The following is a 22,458-nucleotide window of genomic DNA, read 5'->3' as shown; positions in this document are numbered from 1 at the left end:
GCTTGAACCCGTGTCCCCTGCATTGGCAGGTGGATTCTTAACCACTGAGCCACCAGGGAAGCCCACTACTGTGGCTTATTGCCCAAGTACGTAGGAGAATGTTAAATTTCAGTTACAGGCGAGTGAAAATAAAGATATAATTTTTTCCTATCTAGGTTCACACCCCCCTGAAATCCATAGACTCCAGTCAAGAACTTCTGGTTACAGAATGGAATGGGAAGAAAAGGAGAAAACCATCACTGATTGAGCCTTATACTCCCTCTGCCATTTAATCTTTACACCAACCCTGTGAGAAGTGTATTATAACCTAAATTTTCTGATGAGATACTTGAGGCTCAGAGAGGTTGAATGAGTTGCCCAAAGTCATCCATGCCCTGCTCGGAAGCCCTTGTTGCTCCCTTCACACAGAGCTGCCTCCTTAGGGGAGATGAGCCACAGAACAAGGTGTTCAGTTGACCCTTTGGCCCTAGAGTCCTGTCCCCTCCCTAGGCCCTGTGACCTGTGGGGTTTATTTAACCGATGTACAGAAGAGTGATGGCCTCTGGAAATCACACACACTCAGTTATTTTCATCTCCAGTTTATTTTTTTAGACTAAGAGCAGAGTATGAAAGTCACAGCCAAAGCACTTGAAAAAGGCCCAGGAGAATGGGTGGGGACCACAGAGGATGGGCAGGGCAAGGTCCTGGGAGCTGGGTCCCCGCTCAGGGCTGGAGGGGAGGGGGCGTTGTTGTCTCACGGTCTCCAAAAGTGTCTGTGCGTTGCATAGGTCCTGTCTTCACAGAAGACAAAAGAGGGGCCAGGTGGTCCCCCAGTGGGGGGCCTAGCCTGGTGGGGAAGGGGTCTGAAGCTGGAAGGGGTTGTCAAGGAAGGTCAGGGGGTTAAGGAGGGGGAGGGACTCTGTCCATCTGTACATTATATATAGAGATATAGAGTCTGTACATGCCTGCCTGGCACCCCAATGCCCACCCCTTGTCACCCTTGTCCACTGCCGGCCCCCCCAGGGGTGTCTACTTGTAAACTTGGATTCAATCCAAACCACAATCCTGGGAGTGGGAGTAGGGGGAGGAGGACGTGCTTATTGCTGTAAACAGGGGAAGGGGGCAGCAGGCGGTGCCACCCCCTCGCCCATCCAGTCCCCTCCCCATGTTCTGCCCCTGGAAAAGAGTGATTGGGGGTGTCTCCCACACTTCGATTTGCTCTCTCTGGGGCACATTTGTCTCTCTCAAGGGGGGAGGGCACCAGGGGTCAGAGAAAGGTACCAGGGGGCAGGGAGTCCTGAGCACTGCCCCTTATGGCCCCCCGGGTTTGGTACCAAACATTACCAGAGCCACAAGGCCACTTGGAACCCTTGGCTGTCCCTGCGCCTGGTCCACTACAGTGCCCTACTTGGTGGGGAGGGGGCAGAAGGGGTGGGCACAGATGTATGGTGCAGACCCCAGTTCCAGCCATCGGAGGAGGGGTCTAGGCCCCAAGGCTAGGCTTCCCTTGGAGAGGCCAAAGCCTCCCTGCTCTGTCCCAGCCCCACTCCACCTCTCCCCGCCAAGGGAGTGGGCAGAGCTAGGAGGCCAAGAGTGTCATAAGGAAGAAGGCGATGCCCACTGCCAGGGGCAGGTGTTCCTGCTTGGGGCTGGTCCCGCTGATGCTCTTCTCAAGCTTGGGCACCTGGGGGTTCTCTCCCTCAAAGTCTTCTGTGGATAGATGAATAGACAGACTGGTGAGAGCTGTGCTGCGTGCTGGGGTGGGGCACACGGCAGCGGCAGCAGCAATGGAGCGGGGGACATGACCACCCACGGGGGTGGTAAAGATCGGTGCCCCCGGGAAAGACATGCAAGATGAGCAGCCACCGGGGAGGGGGCTGCGGTTCCAGCAGTGGCCACCAGAGGGCGCTGCGCAGACTCACCCAGCACGTTGATCTTCACATTGGGGCCCATGGTGAACTGGGGGAGAGTGGGGACCGGCTTCTCCCCGGAGTGCGATGCTGCGGGGGGGGGGGGGGTGCGGGGGGGGGAGAGAGGAGGGGATAGTCAGGGCCAGGATTCCCTCCCCCTGTTACAGCTGAGGAGCGAGTCCCCCTCGCCTGTGCCCTCCGCCCCCACCCCCAGGAAGCCAGGGGAGCCCCAAAGCAGGGGAGCCGAGGATGGGGTCGCGGCTGGGAGCCTATTATACTCACTGGAGGCGCAGCAGACGAACACCTTCATCCTCAGACACTTCCAGTGCAGATTGTGGGTGGGCGTGGCTGGGGAGGAGACTGGGCCTGAGTCGCTTTCTCCAGATTTACACCCCGTGCCCTCCTCGCTCAGAAACTCTCTTTCTCACCCCCTCCAAACTGCCCCTCTTGGGCAGTGTCCTTCAGTACCTCCTCCACCCTTTGCGCATTGGTCGTGGTGGCTCCGCCGTCAGCCCTAGAAGCCCCTTGGGTCCCATCCCTCAAGAAACAATGACCCCTGAGGTCCCGGCCCCGGAATGTCCCTCACAGAAACAGTGACTCTGCGACCCAAAGTTTGGAGTGCCACTAAACCTCTTTCTTAGCCTCACGACTCTGAGCTGGAACCCTGAGGTCCCCAGCCCCAACGCCTCATCCCGAGGTATCACTCCAAGCGACGGAGACCTAGTGCCTTGCAGCGTTGGCCCGCCCCCGGCCCCTCGGGACTCCACTCCCTGGCACTCTTAGGTCCCGCCCTGGTCCGCCGCCTGGCCGTCACTTACAGATGTAGTAGTACTCGTGGCCCGCGTGGAACTCGTAGCCCAGAGAGAAGGCGCTGTAGCGCTGGAACTTCTCCGAGAACTTGATGGGGCTGTGGGGAGCGTGCGGTCGGTTGCACTCCCAGCGCTTGAAGCCTTGGGTGGCGTTGCAGGTGTGGTAGCCTGCCCGGCTCACCATATACAGCACGTACTGCTCCGCCCCGCCTCCGGGCCCTGGCCCCGCCCCCGGGCCCACCCCTGAGCTGTTGTAGTGCGGGCAGTAAATATCCAGATAATCGTTCACATTCACCTGCACCGTGTAGCCCTCTCGCCGCAGGCTGTGGGGAGAGGAAGCGGGTCAGAGAGAACAAACCCAAAGCCAACCCACTTTCCACCTCACCGCTCCGCAGACCTTCCCCAGGGTCCTCGGAGCCTCCCGGCTTTTCTTCTGAGCTTCCTCTCTTCTCAGTCCCTGTCTCTGTCCCCAGGGCCCTAGTGCTGGCAGTCCCCCCACTATCCTTCCAGGCCCACTCCTTGTTCTGCCCTTCTCATAGTGGCCACCAGAGGGTAGCAAAGGCGCAGGGAAGCCCGGCCGGCCTCCGAAGAAAAAGAGGCGGGGGAGAAGGATGGAGGGAAGAAGGGAACGTATGCTTTGGTTACCACAGAAACGGCGCAGGCCCCTGCGACTCCCAGACCCAGGCCCGGATTTCCTCTGTCCATCCCCCATAATTCACTAGTGGGGAGGAAGGATAGAAGGAATGGAAGTGTGAAAGTGGGAGGGATCCCTTCGAGGGATGCGCACTCTCCATCGCCTCTCCCAGCATGCTTTCCTGCTGCTGCCAGTCCGCCCCCAAAGGCGAGTCGGACAGGACCTGCCCTCACAGACGCATGTATGGAGGCTTCATGCATATACACGCACAAGTTCTATGGCACACACACAAATATGTCCACCGCCCACTCATAGGCGGCGTACACATAGAAAAACTAGGTGATATGTGCGCTGGACTGGCACGCCAGTATTGGTTGACCCCAGCAATCTCAAGCTCTCTTCCTGCTCTTCCCATACACACACACACTGGCACACGCTCCCTCTACAGTATGACTGGCCTCTGTACCTTGAGTCCCACTGACCTCCACCCTGAGGCCACGGACAATTAGGTCCCCAATAACGTGACACAATAGATCAGGGAGCTAAGGGACTCAACACCAAGGCTCCATGTGGTGTCACGCTAACCAGCCAAAACTTCTGTCTCTATACACCTCCCTCCTCAACCTGGACGCCAACGCCCCAGGTGATGATGATGCTGGGAAAAGTAGTGGGCATAGTGCCCAGACAAGATGGCTGTGCCTCTTACTTCCCTGATCCTTCTATGAGCAGAGAAGCAGATGCTGGGTCCCTTGTAATCCCCACCTGCCTTGCTAGTTATCATCAAAGTGTTGGTCTTACTGCTCTCCATGGTGGTACTGAGTGGTGTGGGGATGGGAGAAACATCTGAATGGAGAAAGAAACTCAGAGAAGTAGCCAGGAGTTTCCCCTAATTTCCTTAGCATAAGAATGCACACATCTTGGCAGTGAGAGGGGAGTGTGGTGGACACAGGAAGGCATGGGGTACTTGGCAAAATATCAAACCACTGGGGTCCCTGGTCCCTGGAACTCCCTGAGGGGAGAGACTCACTCCCCATGTCACCAGGCACCTCCCAGTTCCACAAACAGTAATTAGGTCCATTCGGGAAACGAGCTTGGAGGCCTTTGGATGGCATGGGGCCTTGAGGGTCCCTCCTCACCTCACCCTACTTCCTTGGCCTTGCCTGTGCCACCCCCTCCCCAGACACTCCCTTCCAAGCCTAGCAGTAAGGCAGATAGGTAAGAGCTGGTGCTTGAGCACCCCAGTAAGAATGGGCACAGCCTCCCTGAATCATCAGGAATACCACCAGCCCCACTCAGTTCCCATGGGAGTGATGGGTCACTCTGGCCCCTCCCTGGCCCTGGCACTCAGGTGGGCAGGAGCCTCTGCCTGGGGCACTGGGAGCAGGAAAACGGGTTAGACCAGGCCTAGCTCCCAGCCACCACCCCAGGTTTGCCTCTCTATCCCCAAGCCCGAAGTCTACTGTTTTCTCCACAGGCTTTGAGGAGGGGGCCACCAGTGCCAGGCCTGGAGCAGCTGCACAGGCACACTGGGGCCTCTGTCCTTGAGCTTCGCCCAGGTTTCCAGCCCTACTCTGAAGTAGCGCCTCCCTAGGGCACTGACCAGTTCCTCCACAACACACCCTGCTCTAGCAGAGAGGAAGCCAAACAGGTACCTCAGTTTCCTCAACACAGAGGGGAGTAGCCTTATTATACAAAGGTTGCTGGGCAACCACAACTGAAGAGAAGCCACCTCTTTCCCATCCCTGGGCTGAGTGGAACAGCCCCTGAAATGCACCTCCCCCCCCAATCTGGGCATGTGGGAGAAAGAACTGCTTGTGGAATGACTGTGCCCAGTTGGTAGCTGGTAGACAGGGGGCAAAGGGCTGGGTGCCAGGAATCCCCAGCCACACCTCCTGGGAGACCTGAGGTGTCTGCTTGGCTTGGGCGCTTTAATTGAATCTGTCATCCTCCCAGCCTTGGCACTGAAGAGGGAGGTGCCGCTAGGCCCCGGCTTAGCGCCACAGCTCACCCCCCCTCCAGGGCCGCACCTCTCTAACCTAGAGCCACACCCCACGCCCCGCCCCACGGGAGAGGAGGACAGGCTGGGATCTGGGGACTGGGTCGTGCCTGCCCCTTCAAACAGTTCTCTATTCTTCCTCACTTCATCCCCTCCTAGCCTCCCACTTCTCTTGCAGAAAGGCGTGTCAACACACCCCACCTGGAGGGGGTGCCCCCTCACCCTGTTATTTCATTTCTCCCGGCTCTCGCCGCCCCCGGTGCGCATTCCGACCCCTCACTTTCACTCCTTCAGTGCCCTACCCGTTCGAGCCTGGTGGGGTGGGCGGCGGGGGAGCGGGGAAGGAGCAAACCTCTCCCCCTGGGGCAATTAGGGGCAGGTAAACAGGGTGTCTAACAGACCAGGGAGTAGGGAAAGGATCCCCAGAGAGCTGAACTTGTTAAATCCCTGCCCCCACCCCTAGACGCCAGGATGCAGAGCTAAGGAAGTGGAGGAGGGATAAAGACACCGGACCCCGGTTCTCCTTCTCTCTAGCGCGCGCCCCCGAGGCTGCGCGCCGCTCACCCCAGCAGACTAGGCCTGACCACGTGTGTGCGGCGTGGGGTCCGCGCACCCGGGCTTGGGTGGGTGACTGGCGAGAATGCTCGCGGGGCGGCGCGTGCACGCTGACACCCCCTCACCCCTCCGACGCCCCGGGCCTCGGCGCCCCACCGCACTGGGTCTTGCCAGCCCGGGACTGGGCCCCGGGCTTCTCCGGACGGCGTCGGATGGGAGAAAATCAGCGCGCCCCATATCCCCGCCCCTCCTCCCTGCGACAGCGGCGGAGGCGGCGGCGGCGGCGGCGGCGAAGGTTTATTGATCTGCAGCGGCGGAGAAGCGCGAGAGACCCGCCGAAAGCGAGACACATAGAAATGGAGAGAGGGGGAGACGCACACCGAGAGGGGGGATGAACAGAAACCGGATTCACTGAGAGGGGAAAGGGAGTGAGACACATTGAAAGAGAGGGATCCAGAAACCGAGAGAGAGAGGGAAGAGAATGAGACGGGAGAGAGGCTTGGAGAAAGGGAGAGACGTAGAGGCCGCTCCAGAGAGGCCCACAGACAGCAAAGACGGAGACGGAGAGACGCAAAGCAGAATATCAGGGACGGGGAAGGGGTTCAGGGCAGAGACTCGGTGACAGAGAGAAAAGAGAGAGAGAGAAAGACCAACAGGGACGTAGTATAGCCTCAATAAATATTTGTTCAATAAATGTATGAATGAAAGAGAGATAAGCAACAAACATTTCAGAGATAAAGAGACAGGTAGGGAGACAGCTAGAGAAAGATGTTCCGTACGCTTGTTGAGACAGGGGCGAAGACCAGCACCTTTGCACACTTCTGCAAAGAAATGAAACACGGGCCTGGGCGCATATATTTGGCCATCGGCCAGTCCTGCCCCCCCCCCAATTCGATTCCGGGCTCAGGGGACCCCTCGACCTCACACTCTCACGCTTTCCTCCATTATAGTTCGCCCAATCCCTAGTTTCTGGGCCAGGTTGGGAACAGGTCTCGCCTATTCCAGAGGACCAAACGGAGGGGCTGAGTGGGAGATAGGAAGCGAGATCACGGTCGCTGTTCAGGGCACTGCCCCCAGGTCTGTCAAAGAGGCCAGCGCACAATTTCCACCAGTACCCTCCCACGTGATCCCCCAGGAGGCGGGGTCGCAAGACCCTCTCCACGTGATCCCAAGGGGCAGAGACCCTCGGCAATGACGGGGGGTGGGAGCCAGGAGCCCAGCTCACGTGACCGGGGGGAGGGGGTGCGGGAGCTTGTGGCTCGGCCCGGCCCCGCCCCCAGCTCCCTGGCCCTCTCCACTCCCGGCTCCGGAGCACGTCGCTCTCACGATTTATGGGGCCGCGGCTGCCGCAGTGAGGGAGCCGGGGAGCCCGGGCGCAGCGGCAACAAAGGCGGAGGAAGCGAGGCGGGGGCGGCGGCGGCCTCCCGGCCCGGTGCGCGCCCCCTCCCATCTCTGCCGGTCCAGACCTGTGGGGGAGCGGGGAAGACAGAAAGGAGGCTCTGGGAACCTGGGCTCCTCCACCCCCTCCCAGGGCTTTCACCTGCGCCCAGGTGTATGAGGGGAGGGGAACCTGATCGACAACATCCCCCTTCCCCCCACCCCGCCATTCCCGCATCCCCCTGGCTCCAGCTTCTCCTAAGAATATGGGGGTGCCCTGACGGTGGTGAGGAACCCGGGGCCCCTCACCTGCGCGCTCTCTGCTCCCCGCCCCCCGCCAGACACTAGCGGGGTGGGGGGCGGACGTGTGAGTCTGGGGGAGGGGGACGAGCTAGACTGAGCAGGGGAGTCAGCCCCCAGCGCCCCCCGGATTTCTCCGAGTCCCGGTCCTGGGGGGGGGAGGGGCCGTATCCCCAACCCCGAGGTTTCCATGGGAAGCGAGAGGGGGGCGTCGTTGGCTCATCCCCACCCCCAGTCTGACACTCCGGGCGCGAGGAGGGAGAGAGGGGGAGGCGCAGAGCCCCAAACAACAAAGAGCGGAGCGGCGAGCGGCACTCCTTCCCCAGGGAGGTTGGGGGTCGCGGCCGCCCGGCCTTCTCAGTCCCCTCCCGTGGGGCCTCGCCATTTGCTCCCTAGTCGCCCCCTGGGGTGGGGAGCCAGAAACAGTGCCACCGCCGCCGCCTGGGTAGGTGTGACAGTGACCCCCGTGTCCCCAGGGATTCCCCCCCCCCACACACACACAGACACACACGGAGGCGGCCGGGGTGATACACACGGCGGCTCGGCGGGGAGGAGAACACAAGGGCAGCAAGGACTGAGCAGAATGAGGACCTGGCCCCGCAGCCGGCACCCAGCCGCCGCTTCACATACCCCGGGAAACCACACGGCCGCCCTGACACCCGCCCAGACCGCGGCCAGCCACCCTAGCCCAGAAGCGGCCGGCCACGCGGACAGCGACCGCAGCCCCATCCCCGACCCGTCGCCCGCTCCCACCCCCAGACGATCGCCGACGCAGACACACAAATCACACACTCAGACACACACGCACACTGACAGCCACGCACGCCCGCTCACTCTTGGAGCCACACGCCGTCCCCAGCCCGGGCGTGTGTGTGTGTGTGTGTGTGTGACACGCCATCTCCTTGCCTCCCTCCCTTTCGCCGGTACCCCACGTTCCCATCCTATCCAAGCAGCACCTCCAGAGCCCCCCAACTTGGCGGCCCAGCCCCAGCTCACCCCAACCGGGCTTATCCATACAACCAGGGTAACCCATTCGCCTTCGTTCTGAGGAGGTGCTTGGTCGGACTCCTTGCCTCAGCTCTGGACTCCACTTTTAAAAGCAGCGGTCATAGACAGAACCCCTTGAAACTCTCACGGCTGAAAACAGGTCACCCCTGGGTCCCCCAAGTGCGGCGGCCTATCCCCAGCACACTGGTACTCCCAAACCCCAGCCCGGCCGAAGGAGAGGAAGATGGGGGGACTGTCGGGTGGGGGTAAGCTATTCCAGAGGCGGGTGTGGAGAGAAGCCAAGGTAGGGTGGGGTGTCCCCGAGCAACCTCCTCAGCACGGCCCAAGCCCTGGTTACTATACCTTAACAGCCTCTTTCAGACACCCCCCGAATGTCATAGATGCCCACAGAGTGTTTCCCCCTCTCCCTCGCCTCCTAGCCCCCAGCTATGGTCTCCCAGGACTCCCACCCCAGGTTCCACCAGGACTTCCCAGGCCTCCCCCTCTCACTGACGCGGGACGCATGGGCTCCCTGGGCCCCCGACTCACTGCTGGTTGGAGCTGTTCCAGTACACCGCATGCCGATTTCCCAGCGCCCCCCCGGGCCCTTGGGCCAGCAGCGGCAGCAGCGGCACGGGCACAAGCAGCAGCAGCAGCAGCAGTGGAGCCGCCGCCATTCCCGGAGCCGCCGCCGCCGCCGCCCCCCGACTGAGCCCCGCGCTCCCGGCTTCTTGCTTCCCAGCTCCCTGCTGCCGCCGCCGTCGGCCCCAGAGCCTTAGGCCACGCCCCCAGCCCTTCCCTCCGCCCTCCCGGGCGCGTCCCTGAAGCCCCGCCCCTGGCGCGCTCCCGCCAGGCCCCGCCCCGCTCGGGCGCGGAGCCCGCGCGGCGCGTGGGAGGTGAGGACCGTGCTGCCCCCTCGGGAACAACCGGAGCGCTACTCGCCTCTCACTCGTAGGTTTAATTTGCTACCGCCGGTCCTGGGCCTTCTGCTCCCCAGTCTGGAGTTCCCAGGAGAAGAATTAGGGAGGCCAAGACAGGGATCTTGATATCCTGTGAACATTCATTTCTGGGATGGGGTGAAGGAGACTTGAAAAGAAGCTGGGGGTCCAGGACCCCTTAATAAGTAGAACTAGGCCCCCCTCCTTTCTGAACAGTCTGGTCCTCTGCTCCCTTCATGCCCCTCTTCCCATGTGCATGAGGAGTCAGGTGGGTTCTAGAGGGTGGCCGAGAAGCCCTCAGCTGCCACCTAGGACCTGACAGCTGTTGACCTGAAGCCCCCAGCTGAGCAGGCGGCTTATTTTTCTTGGAGGTAGTGTAGAGTAGCTCAGCCCCCAAGAATGTCAATACTGGGTGCTGGAAGGGCCTTCGGCAGTCCAGGACCCAAGGCAGAGGAGGGACCAAGGAGAGTCAGCTAGAGCAAAACAGGCTTCCCTGGGACACCTACAAAGGATTCTTTACTCACACTCAACCAGAGCCCCCTCCCAGAGCAGCCAGTGGTGTCCCCAGGCATTCTCACTGCTACTCTTACAGATGCTAACAAGAGGGCAGCAGGCAGAGCACCTTGTATTCCAGCTCTCACCATAGTCATTGTCCTCACAGTGGCACCCAGGCATGGACATTACACTCACACATTCAGGAGAAAAGGCACAGACACCCAGAGGCGGAGAACATAGAAACACAGGCATTTGATACAGACATACAGACACATACACAGATAACCTTTCGGAGACACACACAGGTAAAGGTACTATCAGACAACTAGAGATCTGTAGAAACACAGGGATTAGGTACACAGAGACTTAGGAGCACACACCCAGACACACACACAGTGACTCACACACAAGACCATGCACACACTCTGACACACACACAGCTCTGCACTCTCCTCTTCCCTCTTTTCCTGTGAAGTAGAAGTTGAGGGAAAGGGTCTAGAATCCGGACCTAGGGGGTATCCACCCCTCATCCCCTTTTTTGGAGAGGCTCAGATTAAGCGTGATCAGGAGGACCAGGTCTCTCAGACCAGACTCTTAGAAACCAATCCAACCACCTGTGCGCAGGGTGAGAGGCATGATGCTCTTTTCTTCTTACTGCAGGAGAGAGGACATACAGGCACTCTTTATCTGCTTATTGTTGGCGGGAAAGGAGTCCTGACCACAATTCGGCCTCAGATGCTGGGTTTGGGGGAGGGGCAGTGCCAACCAGAAAAAGCCCCGTGCCTAGCTGCTGCCAGGCAAGGGCAGGCTCTGTCCTCCCTGGGCTCCTCTTCACCCCGGGAGATCTCCTCTCTCTTCTCAGAAGCCAGAAAATAAATTAGGCCCCTTGAGGTGGGAATGGGGGACATTGCAAACAGCTTTCCCTCCCCCCAGACTCCATCCCCAGGGAGATTTGTTTCACCCAAATGATGCTGACCTGCCTACTCCAGGTGCCACAAATCCCAGCCTCCTCCCTGCCTACCCACATCCCTGCTCTGCAAAGGGAGGCTTCTCTCTGTTGGGCCCACAGTTGGCAGAGAGGCTGCCCACATTCATAGGGAGTGGGAGCTTGCTGGTTTGGCCTAGGACTTTAAATTCCGTTTTAGAAGCCCTATTTATAGAATCTGGGTCCCACTTAAGGATTTGGGCCCTTTTCTGTAGGGCTCAGATACTCCTCTTTAGAATCTAGCATGCTCCCCTCCAACCCCTGCTCAATAACTAAGTTCTTTTCTCTACAGTTTGGAGCTCTCTCTCCAGGATTTAAGCAGCTCTCTCTATGGGGTCTAAGCCTCTGGTTTTTAAGTTCTGAGACACTCTATAGAGCCTAGGCCTCTGTCTATGGGATATGGTGCTCTGTCTATCTGGGCCCCTATCTAAATCAGGTGCTGGCTGATTTGGGCTTTTGGGTGAATTAGAAAAGCCACCCCTCTATGCAGACCCAGTCCTTAGGGTTCATCTCTTGGCAAGCAGTGCCTTTGTGCAAAAACAAAGGTGCCGCTTCCTTCTGTGGGAGGTGGCCCTATGTGTCTCTCTATCTTAGTGAGGGAGCTTGGGTTGATCGCCTCTACTACTTCTTGGGTGGCTCCTTTGTGCTAGGCACAAACCACACACCTGTATGTGGCAGTTCTGAGTATAGGATATGTGCTTCCAGCTGTAATGCTTAGGCCTGTCAATAGGCCTCTATTCATGGGGTCTGGACTTCTCTAGGGTTTGGGTCTCTGTGTGTAAGAAAGATCTGGGCCACTGTCTACAGGCCTGGAACCGGATCTGAGGCCTAGGCCTGTTTCTGTGGCATCTGGGTCATGGAAGGACCCAGGCCTCCATCAATGGGGCCTAGGGCCTCTGTTTATAACAGTGACTCAAATCTTTCCTGACTGTGACTCACAATAAGATGTATATTTTGCATTTGCAATACAGTACACACACACACACACACACACACACACACAGACGCACACGCATTCACATATAACTGAAATAATGTTTCATGAAGCAATACTTACCCTTATTACAGAAGATGCACTCATATTTTTCTTCTGTTCTATTCTTAAAAATTTATTAAATAAAGTACAAAGCTCGTTAAGACCCAGAAAATTGATTCCTTGATTGTATCACCCTTAATCAGTTACAATCTATAGTTTGAAACACTCTAAGGCCTGGGCCCTGACCGACACCTCTCTGCAGAGTGACGGCCTCTGTGGAAGCTGGGGTTCTCTCCACGGGGCTGATCCTCTTTCTCTAGGGCCTCAGGCCTCTTTCTCCTCTCCTGCAGGCTCTGCCTACATTTCCCTCTGACCCTCAGGCTTGCCAGTATGCTGCTGGCTGCCATGTTCTCTCCAGGGGCACTGAGCTCAGGCCCTTGGGAGTTCTCTGAATGTGGTGCCTTACCCCACCCACCCCTCCCCCTGGGGCCAAGGAAGCAGGGAGCTGAACAGGTCAAGGACAGAGGGAGTACTCAGGCTGTGTGGCCCAAGGCGGCTCCCGGGACATCGGGTGGCAACCACAGAGCCGAGCTGTGTTCAATAAATCATGGAGACTAGGGCCTGGGGGAGGGGGAGGCCAGGACGGAAGGGGGGCCATGGATAAATAATTCATTAAACAAATAAACAAGGAGCCTGTGAGAGGGAGGATCAGGCACGCATGTGAGCGGGAGAGGCAGCCGCCAGTTCCAGACATGAAATATTCACAGGTTCCGCACCTTGCCCAGGGCCCATGTGTGTGCCCCAGTGCAGGCAGCCTGTTGGCGTGGTCCTAACGCGGGACCCTGGGTGCCAACAAGGAGGGCAATGCCCGTGTCTTCTGACTTCCAAGTGTGATGTGTGTGTCAGCACGGCTACATGGTGCTCTGATGTCCATGAGTTGACATGGACCCACACACATGACTGACGGCAGGGAACACGGTGCACTGATGTGTGGTCCAGGACACAGGAAATTAGGATGCAGGGCTTGGTGGGTGGGGTTGAGGTGTCATAACCTCTGATTCTAGTCATGCTCTGATCCCTCAAATGAGCCCAGCAAGCTCAGAAGCCTGAAGTGGAGAGGCATCTCTGGGGTGTTACAATGGAGGTGCGTGTGCATACTCTGAACGTGCTTCTAGAAAAGCTGAGAGGGAAGCAGTTGGGCTTGGCAGTTAACAGGATGGGCTTCGGTTCGAATTCCATTTCCACCATTCACTGACTGTGCTAGTCACCTTACTTCTCTGAGACTGTTTCCTCATCTGTAAAATGGGGATAATGACACCTTTCCTTGAAGAGCTGGCTGTTATGAGGATTAAGATCCATGTCTGGGAAGCACTTAGCACAGAATTTAGGACCCACAAGGTGCTTGATTGATGGAGGCCTCATCATCATTATTATCCTGAGGTCTGCCCACCTAAACTAGCTTCCGATTCTCTTTTTCATTTGTTCCTCCCCATCTCCAGACTTCTCTTAATAGCTATCATAGTGGGAGAGGTGACCTTGGGCTTGGGGAGTAGGGATGGGATAGGAAAAGATTAGATAGAATGAGGGGGGAGGAGAAGTTACAGCCAAAAAGAAGCTCACATCCTTGACAGTGTGAAAGGAGGGGTCCTTGACCTTCTTCTCAGACCCCAGAGCCTCTCCTTAACCCCTAAAACTCTCCTTAGATCCACAGTCTCTTCTCTTTCCTGCCACCGAAATTTAGCTTTCTAGCAAGTGGCTGCAAGGGGACAGAAGGAATTGGGGTAGAGCCTCTGAGTAGCATCACAATCTCCTCACCCCACCCGTCCCCAGGCCAGTCCTCACTGCCAGAGCTCTAGCCCCTAACCTCTGCCTATTGGTTGAGTGCTTCCCTGACAAAGATGGCTATGTCTGGGCAAAACCCAGAGAAGTGGCACCCCAGAGTGGGTGGGGAGAATCCAGGCTGGAGAGAGCTGCACAGGGCCAGGGTGGGGTACCTGGGGCCTCCCACTAGGCCCTAGCATTCCCCAGCCCTCTCGTGTCCCCTGGAAAGGATCTGCTCCCAGTGGGAGAGAGCCAGCAGACAGGCCTGAGCCGGCCTGCTCCTCCACAGACAGAAGAGGAACAGGCTGCGGGAGGGGGCCTGAGATCTTGGTGGGGAGTGTTGGCTGTAACCCCCACGTCTCCTGTGAGGAGCCAGGGGCAGAGGGGGCCATGGCCTGGGCACACCCTAGGCCGTAGCCCAGCCCTTGCCTCCCTTGGCTAGCCTGCTGCTACTTGGGGTGTCAAGGGTCTGGGCCCCCAGGTGTGAAAATGGTGCCTGCCCACCTCTTTCCAAAGAGCCAACATCAGTTCTCCACTTCCCCTCCCCTGGGCTGGGCAGGTTCAGGCTAATCTGTGCCAGAGCTTCACAGCAAACACTGATCTGTAATAAAACCACAATGTGTGTTCGGGAGAAGGGATTCCAGACACAGAAAATCCAGAGACACATACACACTCACACACATACACACAGATGCAAAACATACAGCTCTGGGAGGGCAGACACCAGCAGTACTGAAAACACAGCTAAACATGAACCCATACACTGAGTCAAACACACAAGCATGGTTAGTTCTACACCACTCCTCCATGCCATAAACTTTGTCCTTCAAAACCCAAGTCTTCTCTGACAGTCCATCTTCCCTGTGCTCCCATAGCACTTTCTGCACAGTTCCATAACTGCATTTGCACTTGGTATTGTAATTATTTGCTGGCCAGTTTGTCTTCTAGAGTAATCTGAAGATTCCTTAAGGGAAGAGAGCCTGTCTTATGCAAGTGTATATCCTCAGCATCTAGCATGCAGCCTGGTATTTAGTTAATAGGAATAGGTGAGGTGCTTAATAAATAATTGTTGAATTGATGAACAGAAGAATAAATGCATTCAGATAGTGAGACACCCATGCCTAGAATCCCTCAGAAGCACACAGAGCATAACCAGTGCATGCTACTCAGGCCTCTGGTCCCACCTTCTTGTCTCCTGGTCCCCTGACCCTACTGCCTCTTAGCTTCCTCAAAGTCCCTCCTTTCTCCTTTTTTGCTCAGTGCGAGACCATGAATTTGAGTACCACCTGAGGGCTGGCAGGCAAAGTAAGGGTTAATGACACCTCATTAGTGCTTAATTGGAGGAAGGAAGCTGCCCTGGCACCAGACAGGTGGGCAGGCCTACCCCTTGCTGGAAGCAGGCATCCCTAGTTCCAGCACCCTGTCGGGCATGTGGGTGATTTGGCCCTGGAGACCCTCATCTCAGCCCGGGGCACCTCCCCCCACCATTTGCTTTGCCAATTTAGTCTCTAGGCAGTACAGACCAGCCCTCCCCATCTGTCACCAAACATCCAGAGGGAGAGGCAGACTTCTTATCCTTTCTCCTTTAGCTAGGCTGTGCCCCTTCCCACCCCTGGAGAGACCGGAGGCTGGGAGGAGAGGTGGGGTAAGGAACTGGACAACTGAGCGGTAGATGATTAGAGAGCCGCTAAGGGATAGATTTGGGATACAGACAGGCAACAGAGCTGGGGATGTGGAGATGTCTGCCCAATTTGACCTTAAATGAAGAGAATGCAAATAAGATGCAGACGATATGCAGATGAAAGCGAGGAGCTCATAATTATCATTCCAGGTGGCATCAACTCCATACCCAGGACCCCAACGCTGTTGCCAATACTCCCCTCCTAACCTTCCTGGGTTAAGTGGCTCTGCCCATTACTTTGAGTGAGAAAAATGATCTCAAGAAAAATAAGAGCTTGGCTGGGCTAGGACTGCAGGACCTGGGAAACAGAGCTCCACCCTCGCCTCCCCGCCCCCATCCCAAGCACCACCCAAGCTGCCGTTGAAGCACAAGCAAAGACCACTCTCCAGGTTACGCTCGGACGCACCGTCGGTTGCTATGGGGACCCCCCCCTCCACGTCCAGGCCTGAACCAATGGGCATCACCACTGATGACCTCATGCCCCAGGCCCCGGCATTCTATTGGTTATTTGGAAGCCAGAGTGCCCTTCTCCAACTGCGTCACCACTGGGGATCCCCCGACGACCCCAGCTGGTGTGGCCGACTGAAAGAAGGACGCGCTGGGAGCTCACAATTTGCTGTATGAATGAATAAGGAAAGGAAGGAAGGGATTAATGAAAGGGAAGAAGAAAAGAGGGTGGGGTCACATAAAAAGACCCAAACTCCAGGATTCAGCCTCTAGGGAAAGACTTGCAACCCCAGAAAGTGGGGAGCAGGATCCAGGTCGGAGACTCGGGCTCTCAGGTTCTCGGGACAGCAAGATAGAGTGATGCAAAGATGAGGGGAGTTTTTGCATCGTTCCGGAAAGACTAGGGCAGGCCCAGCAAATTGAGGGCCCCACCCTTGGCCATCTAGCGCCGCTGAGCTTTGGGGAGATCGGTGACGCCCCAAAACCTGCAGGTCTCCCAGCCTCCTGGAACCGCGCCCCGGAACACGCCTCGAGGACTTCTCATGGGTAGGGCCCAGAGCCTTCAGCCCGTCTAGGTCCCATGAGCGGACTTGGCCCTCGCTGGAGACGCGCCCCAGGACTGAAACAGTCGTCCGCACAGGGCCCAGGCTGTAAGGAAAATGAGTGTAGGGAGGGGCTGGCTTGAGGCCTGCAGCCGGCGGGCCTGAGTTTTCACCGCCCCCCCCCCGCCCCCAGGCCAAGTGCGTGGCTGCCCAGGTGTCCACCCTTAACACCTGCAGGGAGCTTAGGCGGCCAGCAAGGGTGTGTGTCTGTGTCAAGTGCGCGCGTCTGCCTGAGAGTGAGGGCGTGTGCCTGAGTGCCGGGGAAAGCCGACTGGGCCCCGCGTCTCTTTCGCACATGCGTTATCAGCGGCGGATCCGCGCGCCGGCCACAGACTCGGGAGCGAGCGCGCCCGGCTTGGTCCGCGAAGAGAGGGTGCCTGGGGCCGCTGGGAGCAGGATGAGACCCGCACGGTCCTCAGTGCCAGGCTAACCAGTCATCCCCGGCCTGCGCCGCCTCTGCTTTCACCGGAGAGGGGCGGAGGTAGCAGTACAGTCGGTTTCCAAGGCGACATATAGACACCCTCCTGGATGACAGTAGAGACTAAACTCGAACTCGGGACCAGAAGACCGAACCCATAGCTCATGCTTCAGCTCAGACTTCACTCTCTCCACTCCAGCCCCTCGCCCCCGCTAAGGATCTTGTTTTGGGGTGAGGGCCCTGACACGCAGGCACACGTACCTACAGACACGGCATTTTATGAAAGTGGCCTTGAATGAGGGGGGGGGGAGGGTCCACTCATGTATGCTCCGTCCGCGGTGCTGTCCTCCATCCCAGGCCTCAGCCAGAGCAATGGAACCAACCCAGAGGGACCGGGGTCCGACCCAGGTGTGCAAGGGGGTGGGGCAGCGGTTCGCAGTCTCCAGCACTTCGGTCTGGTCTGTCAGTCTCTGGACCCCCAGCACCCTCCACGGCGCCCCCCCTCCCCGCGCATGTTCACACGCCGCCTCTAGCCGCCGCAGCCCCGCCGAGCTAATCAGCACAACATCCACCTATCGATCGTTGGCTGGGTGCCAGGCGGGCCGGCATTGTGCCAGTGCAGGCTGTGGGGCACCGGGACGGGTAGAGCATAGCTTCGGGGGAAGGGGCACCCCTTCCCTGGCTGCACCCAGGACACCGTTCAGAAAGAGGACCCCGGTTAGTCTTGGGGTGGATCATAGCCTTGCCACCTCTGCCTGCCTGAGGTGGAAGAGACAGAGTGAGGCTGAGAGCAAAGGGGGCCCTCCCTCCTCGGCCCCACCTCCTCCTCCTTATAAAAGCGAAGAACAAAGAGGCCGCTGGGGAAGGAGGCTTTGATCTGACCCCACCTTCCCAGTTCTAGGCCAGGCACCGCCCAGACTGCCCTTGGGGAGGGGGAGGGACGCCCAGCTCTCAGGGACCCAGGCATTCTGAAACCCAGGTGCTGTCTTTCTACTACCCCTTGCTTTTGCCCCAATGCCCTGCTTGGTGCTATCACAGCTTCCGCAGTGCCCCAAGTGGGTGGGCTATCAGGAGCACCTGTCCCCTCCCCAGCACAGGAAGCCAGCTAGGGAGATGGTAGAGGGTGCCAAGCTCCACAGCTGCTGCTGGCACCCACCCCACACTGCCCAGAGGGTGCCTACTGAGGCCTGGCATGGATGGTCTGGGCACAGCTGGCAGGGAGGTCAGGCCAAGCCAGGCTGAGAGCAGAGGCTGCAGGGAGTCCCCCCCAGTGTCAGGGAAGGAGCCAGAGGGCAGTAGGTTGGGGAAAGCAACAAAAAGATGGGTGGTTTATTGAAGGCTTGGTCCAGACACTTATAAAAATACAAATTGGCATGAAATTCGATCTCATGGCAAGTCCGTCTTCACAGAAGACAAGTGGGTGACCCCCTGGGGAGGAAAGGTGCTGCCCCAGGGAAGAGGCCCACAGGGCACTGGGCACAGATGGCAAGCCTGGGCTTCTTGCTTGACCTGGTCCAGCAATCACCTGTCCCCAGGTCTTCGGCCTTGGCCCCCAGCAGGCTCAAGGATCCAATCCCATCAAATCCCAGTCTTCCTGGGGGATGGGATGAGAATATCAAAGCAGCTGACAGAGACCCTATGTTTCTCTTGCCTCTGTTCCAGGGTGCCCAGGGCTGTCTGCAACTCCCCTGCAGCTCCTCTTCAGCCTGTGATGAGGAGGCCGGCACCTGGAAGGGTCACCCCAGACCCTCTGACCTCCCCCATCACTATTCCATCTTGTCTGTCTGGCTTGGCCCTCCCAGCTCAGGTAGGGGGCAGGGGCCCTCCTCCAGGGAGTCTTGGGAGGGCTCTGGTTCCTGGGGGTGGCAGGAAGGGTCCGCTTGGCTCAGAGAACTCTCAGGAGACGCAGAATTGGGAGCAGCAGCAGCAGCAAGAGACAGAGGGGGCTGGGAGTGGCCCCCCCTTGCCACCCTGACGTGCCACTCTCTCCAGGGCTCCCAACAGGATGGGCTGACTCAGGCTCTGTGAGGGGGAGGGGGTAGCATTGATGGGTCCTCCTGCTTCAGCAGCCTCCTTCCTGCTCTCCCCATTACCTGTTCACTCCCACCCCTTTCTAAGGGGTCTCCCGAACTAGCCAATCCCTTCCCATAATCTACCACCTCATCATCTCTAAGCCCCAACTTCCAAGTCTCCTCCTAGTTGCCATTAGAGACCACCAGTTCAGCTAAGGCTTTGGACAGCCTTGCCCCTGGAGATGCCACTCCCTTTGTGTAAGGGGGGAGGCTCCCACAGACTAAATGGGGGAGAAGAGGTTCCTCAGAGTTTGATGCTCCCACATTCTTCCCACTCCTCCCCTCATTCCTGAGGGCCCCACACTAGCCAGAAGGGTTGCTCCCCTGCCCCAACCCACTCACTGTCCTCCTTGCAGCAGACAGACACCTGGAGCCTCAAGCACTGGCCAGGACTCTCCGGAGTTGGCACTGCTGGGTGGTGGGAAATTGGGAGGAAGAAGTTAGCACAGGCTAGTTTGCATGCCTCAGACTCCGTTTCAAACCCTCCCAGCTTCTTTTCTCTCCAGTTCCCTGGAAAGCTTTTCCTTATTTTGGGGCCACATCTAGGTGCCATCTGTGACCCTACTCATGTCCTCTTTCCTGGTTCCTCTTCCTTTCCTCTCCTCTCTATTGGTTCACTCTAGATGTCCCTGTACTCGGTCCTGGACTCAGGCCCCCTGCCCACTCCCCCCTCCTAGGCCTAGCCTTCCTTCCCAGTCCTCTCATTCCCCCACCCCTCAGGATCTCTGCCTTGACTGCTGGCAATGGCAGGTAGCCCCATTCCCCTCCCCACCTTCCCCAGGAGGCAGCCAGTGTGCCCATCTTCACTCACAGATGTAGTAGTAGGTCTCTCCAGGCAAGAATTCGAAGCCAAGGGAGAAGGGCGTGAAGCGCTGAATCTTCTCTGAGAATCGAACAGGGCCAAAGGGAGCGAAAGGCAGGGAGCACTCCCAGCGCTTGAAGGCACCCGGCCCCTTGGCCTGGCAGGCCTCATAGCCTGGCCAGTCCACCATGTATAATGCAAATGTCTCAGGGCCCTCAGGGGGCCCTGGACCCTCATAGTGTGGGCAGAAGATGTCTAGGTAATCCTTGAGGGCCAGCTCCACCACAGCGTCTCCTCGAAGCAGCCTGCAGGCATAAGGTAGGTGAGGGCGGAGGGGCTCATGGCACGGCACACCTGGGGCACGAGGGTCAGAGATACCCCTTCCCAATGGTCCCCGCCAGCCAATCCCCCACCTACTGGAGAGGGAGCAGCTTAGGAAGGCCCGAGTTCCCCAGACTGACACCTCTTGAGAGACAGAGTGCAAGAAAAGGATGAGGTAACCGATTCACAGGTTCAGAGAGGTTAAGAGACTGCAGTGCCTATAACCACATGGCCCAAATGTGAGAAGGCCGCTCACCACACCCTAGCTTTTGGGTGGGAGCTGTCACCCACCTATCTAGCCCTAGTGCCCAAGACAGGGCCTGGTGTAGCACCTGTGCTTGATAAATGTTAGGTGGATGGCTGCTGTGAAGAAGCTGGGGCACAGAGGCAAGGGGTACAGATCTGGGCCCACAGAGCAGTCACAGACTAGAGATGGAGACTGGGAACAATATCCTCATTAACAGATGCATAAAGAGGAAGGCTTGCCTTTTAAGACCTCAATTCAATGCGGAAAAGAATGCCATAGTTAAAAAAAAAAAAAAAAAAAAAAGAGAGAGTGGATGGTGGGAACCTTCCTTTTTTTTTTTTTTGTGGCCAGGACAATCAAGTGCCATACAAAGAGGGGAGCCCCCTCCACATATCTCCCAATCAATCTTTGGCCTCCTCAGGACTCCCTTCCACCTGCCTGGGGGAGTCAGTGCAGGTGGGAAAACCTGGGACATGCTGTTCCCCTCCAGCATCAAATAGAGCATGAACCACTTCCCCCCGCATCCCCACCATACACAGAGTCCAACCTGACTTATGAAAGGCCCCCAACTGTCTCTCAATGGGTGGTCTCAAGACCACCTGCATCTGGAGTTCTGATTAGAAATGCACATTCCTGGGCTCAGCTCAAACCTACTGGAACACAAGCTGGGCCTTTGTACGTTTTGTTCCACAGCATCCCCCGTGCCTGGAAAAGTGTCTTGCACAAGGACAGCGCTCAATAAATATTTGTAGATTGAATGAATAAGCCAGAAACCTCAGGCTTAGGGGCTAGCAACCTGAATTTTTAACAAAACCTCCAAGTGATGCAGAGGCACTAGTCTAGAACAGAGTGAGGAATTCAGAGTTGGAGGACAACAACAGCTCTTATCACACAGCATTGGTATTGTAATGACCTGTCCCGAAGCTTGCTGGCCCAGGGGTTCTTTGGGCTCCCAGAGGGCAGAGCCTAGGTCTTATCTCTAACCCCCAGCACCCTAGCACAGATCCCGGCACAGAGTACACGCTTAATAAATGTTAGTGAGTGAACAAACGGAGTCACAGATTGTCTTAAGTGAAAATCAGAAAGAAAAACAGATGGAGAAAGCAGACGGAGGCAGGGAGAATTGGGGAGGAGGATGGAAACAGGAAAAAATATCGACGTTCAAAGGCAGGCAGCTCAGGAGAGAGAAATAAATAATAGTTTGTATCTGTGTAGCCTGCACCTCTTTCACACACATGACCTCAGTTAGTCCGCCTGACTTCCCAGGGTACTAGGCATTATTAGCCCATTCTACAGATGAGATAACTGAGGTTAGGGAGGTCAAACGACTTGCCTAAAGGTGATTCAGCTAGAAGGGCAGGGCCGAGGCTGCACAGAAATAGGACTAATAATGACGAGATGAAAGCAGAGTTACAGAATGAGATCAGGAGAAAGAGTAGCACCAAAGGGAAGGCCAAGCGAGCAGGAGAGTAACCTTCTTTCACAAGAGTAAAGCCCCCCGGCCGCGAGTCCGCCCGCCCCAGCTCGGGCCGTTGGGAGGCTGGGGATCACCAAGAGAGAAGCGAGGGGGGCGGGGCTCGGAGTGCAGGCCGAGGTCTCTCGGCTGCCGGCTCCGAGACCCCACCGATTGCCTTCGGGGCTGGGGTCCCCCTCTCGCCCCCCAACGCGTGCGGGCAGGGGTTGGGGACCCCGGGCACGCCTCGCCCCTCCCTCCTCCCCCGCCGGCTCAAACAAAGGAGCCCCGGCGCGCGGCCGGGACCAGGCGGCGCCGCGCACAGTGCGAGTGTCGGGCGCGCGCCCGGCCCGGGAGCGCGCAGGCCCGGCTCGGAGCCCGCAGGTTTCAGCCCTGCTACCTGGGGTTACTGGAGTTCCAGTAGACCTCGTGGCGGAGGCCACAGCCCCCTCGCAGAGGGGAGCTGAGGAGCGCGGCCCAGAGGACAGTCCACAGCAGGGGCTGCAGCCGCATCGCCCCCGGGGTCTGGTCTGCTCTGGCCCGGGCGGGCCCGTCCCGTCCCGCTTCGCAGTCGCGCCGAGAAAGGTACAAAGTGCGGGAGGGGCGGGGGGGGGGGACTTGCGGGAAGGGGGGTGGGGTGCTGAGACTCACAG

At 57.9% G+C, this 22,458-nt stretch overlaps 2 protein-coding genes across 7 annotated transcripts; both read right to left on the bottom strand.

Annotated features, from left to right (window-relative positions):
• Positions 1-578: 578 nt before the first annotated feature.
• On the bottom strand, positions 579-9,301 carry EFNA3 (ephrin A3). 2 transcript variants are annotated; one of them, XM_007178583.3, is made up of 5 exons: positions 9,097-9,301; positions 2,708-3,021; positions 2,172-2,237; positions 1,902-1,979; positions 579-1,689 (listed from the first exon to the last, which is right to left on the bottom strand). In XM_007178583.3, exons 1-5 carry the CDS (start codon positions 9,222-9,224, stop codon positions 1,559-1,561), a joined length of 717 nt encoding a protein of 238 aa, XP_007178645.2. In that variant the 5' UTR covers positions 9,225-9,301; the 3' UTR covers positions 579-1,558. The 2 variants fall into 2 exon arrangements, with proteins under 2 accessions (XP_007178645.2, XP_057381958.1); XM_057525975.1 differs by lacking the exon at positions 1,902-1,979.
• An 8,918-nt stretch (positions 9,302-18,219) lies between these two features.
• EFNA4 (ephrin A4) lies at positions 18,220-22,395 on the bottom strand. Of its 5 annotated transcripts, none has more exons than XM_057525982.1 (4): positions 22,206-22,395; positions 19,794-20,089; positions 19,325-19,393; positions 18,220-18,932 (listed from the first exon to the last, which is right to left on the bottom strand). In XM_057525982.1, exons 1-4 carry the CDS (start codon positions 22,316-22,318, stop codon positions 18,796-18,798), a joined length of 615 nt encoding a protein of 204 aa, XP_057381965.1. In that variant the 5' UTR covers positions 22,319-22,395; the 3' UTR covers positions 18,220-18,795. The 5 variants fall into 5 exon arrangements, with proteins under 5 accessions (XP_057381965.1, XP_057381976.1, XP_057381972.1 ...); XM_057525993.1 differs by having other exon boundaries at positions 18,220-18,789; XM_057525989.1 differs by having other exon boundaries at positions 19,350-19,393.
• Positions 22,396-22,458: the final 63 nt, after the last annotated feature.

This window comes from Balaenoptera acutorostrata, chromosome 1 (assembly GCF_949987535.1).
Source record: "Balaenoptera acutorostrata chromosome 1, mBalAcu1.1, whole genome shotgun sequence".
Taxonomy (NCBI): domain Eukaryota; kingdom Metazoa; phylum Chordata; class Mammalia; order Artiodactyla; family Balaenopteridae; genus Balaenoptera; species Balaenoptera acutorostrata.
Note: the sequence above shows the minus strand (reverse complement) of the source record. Positions and strands in the feature narration are given on the sequence as shown.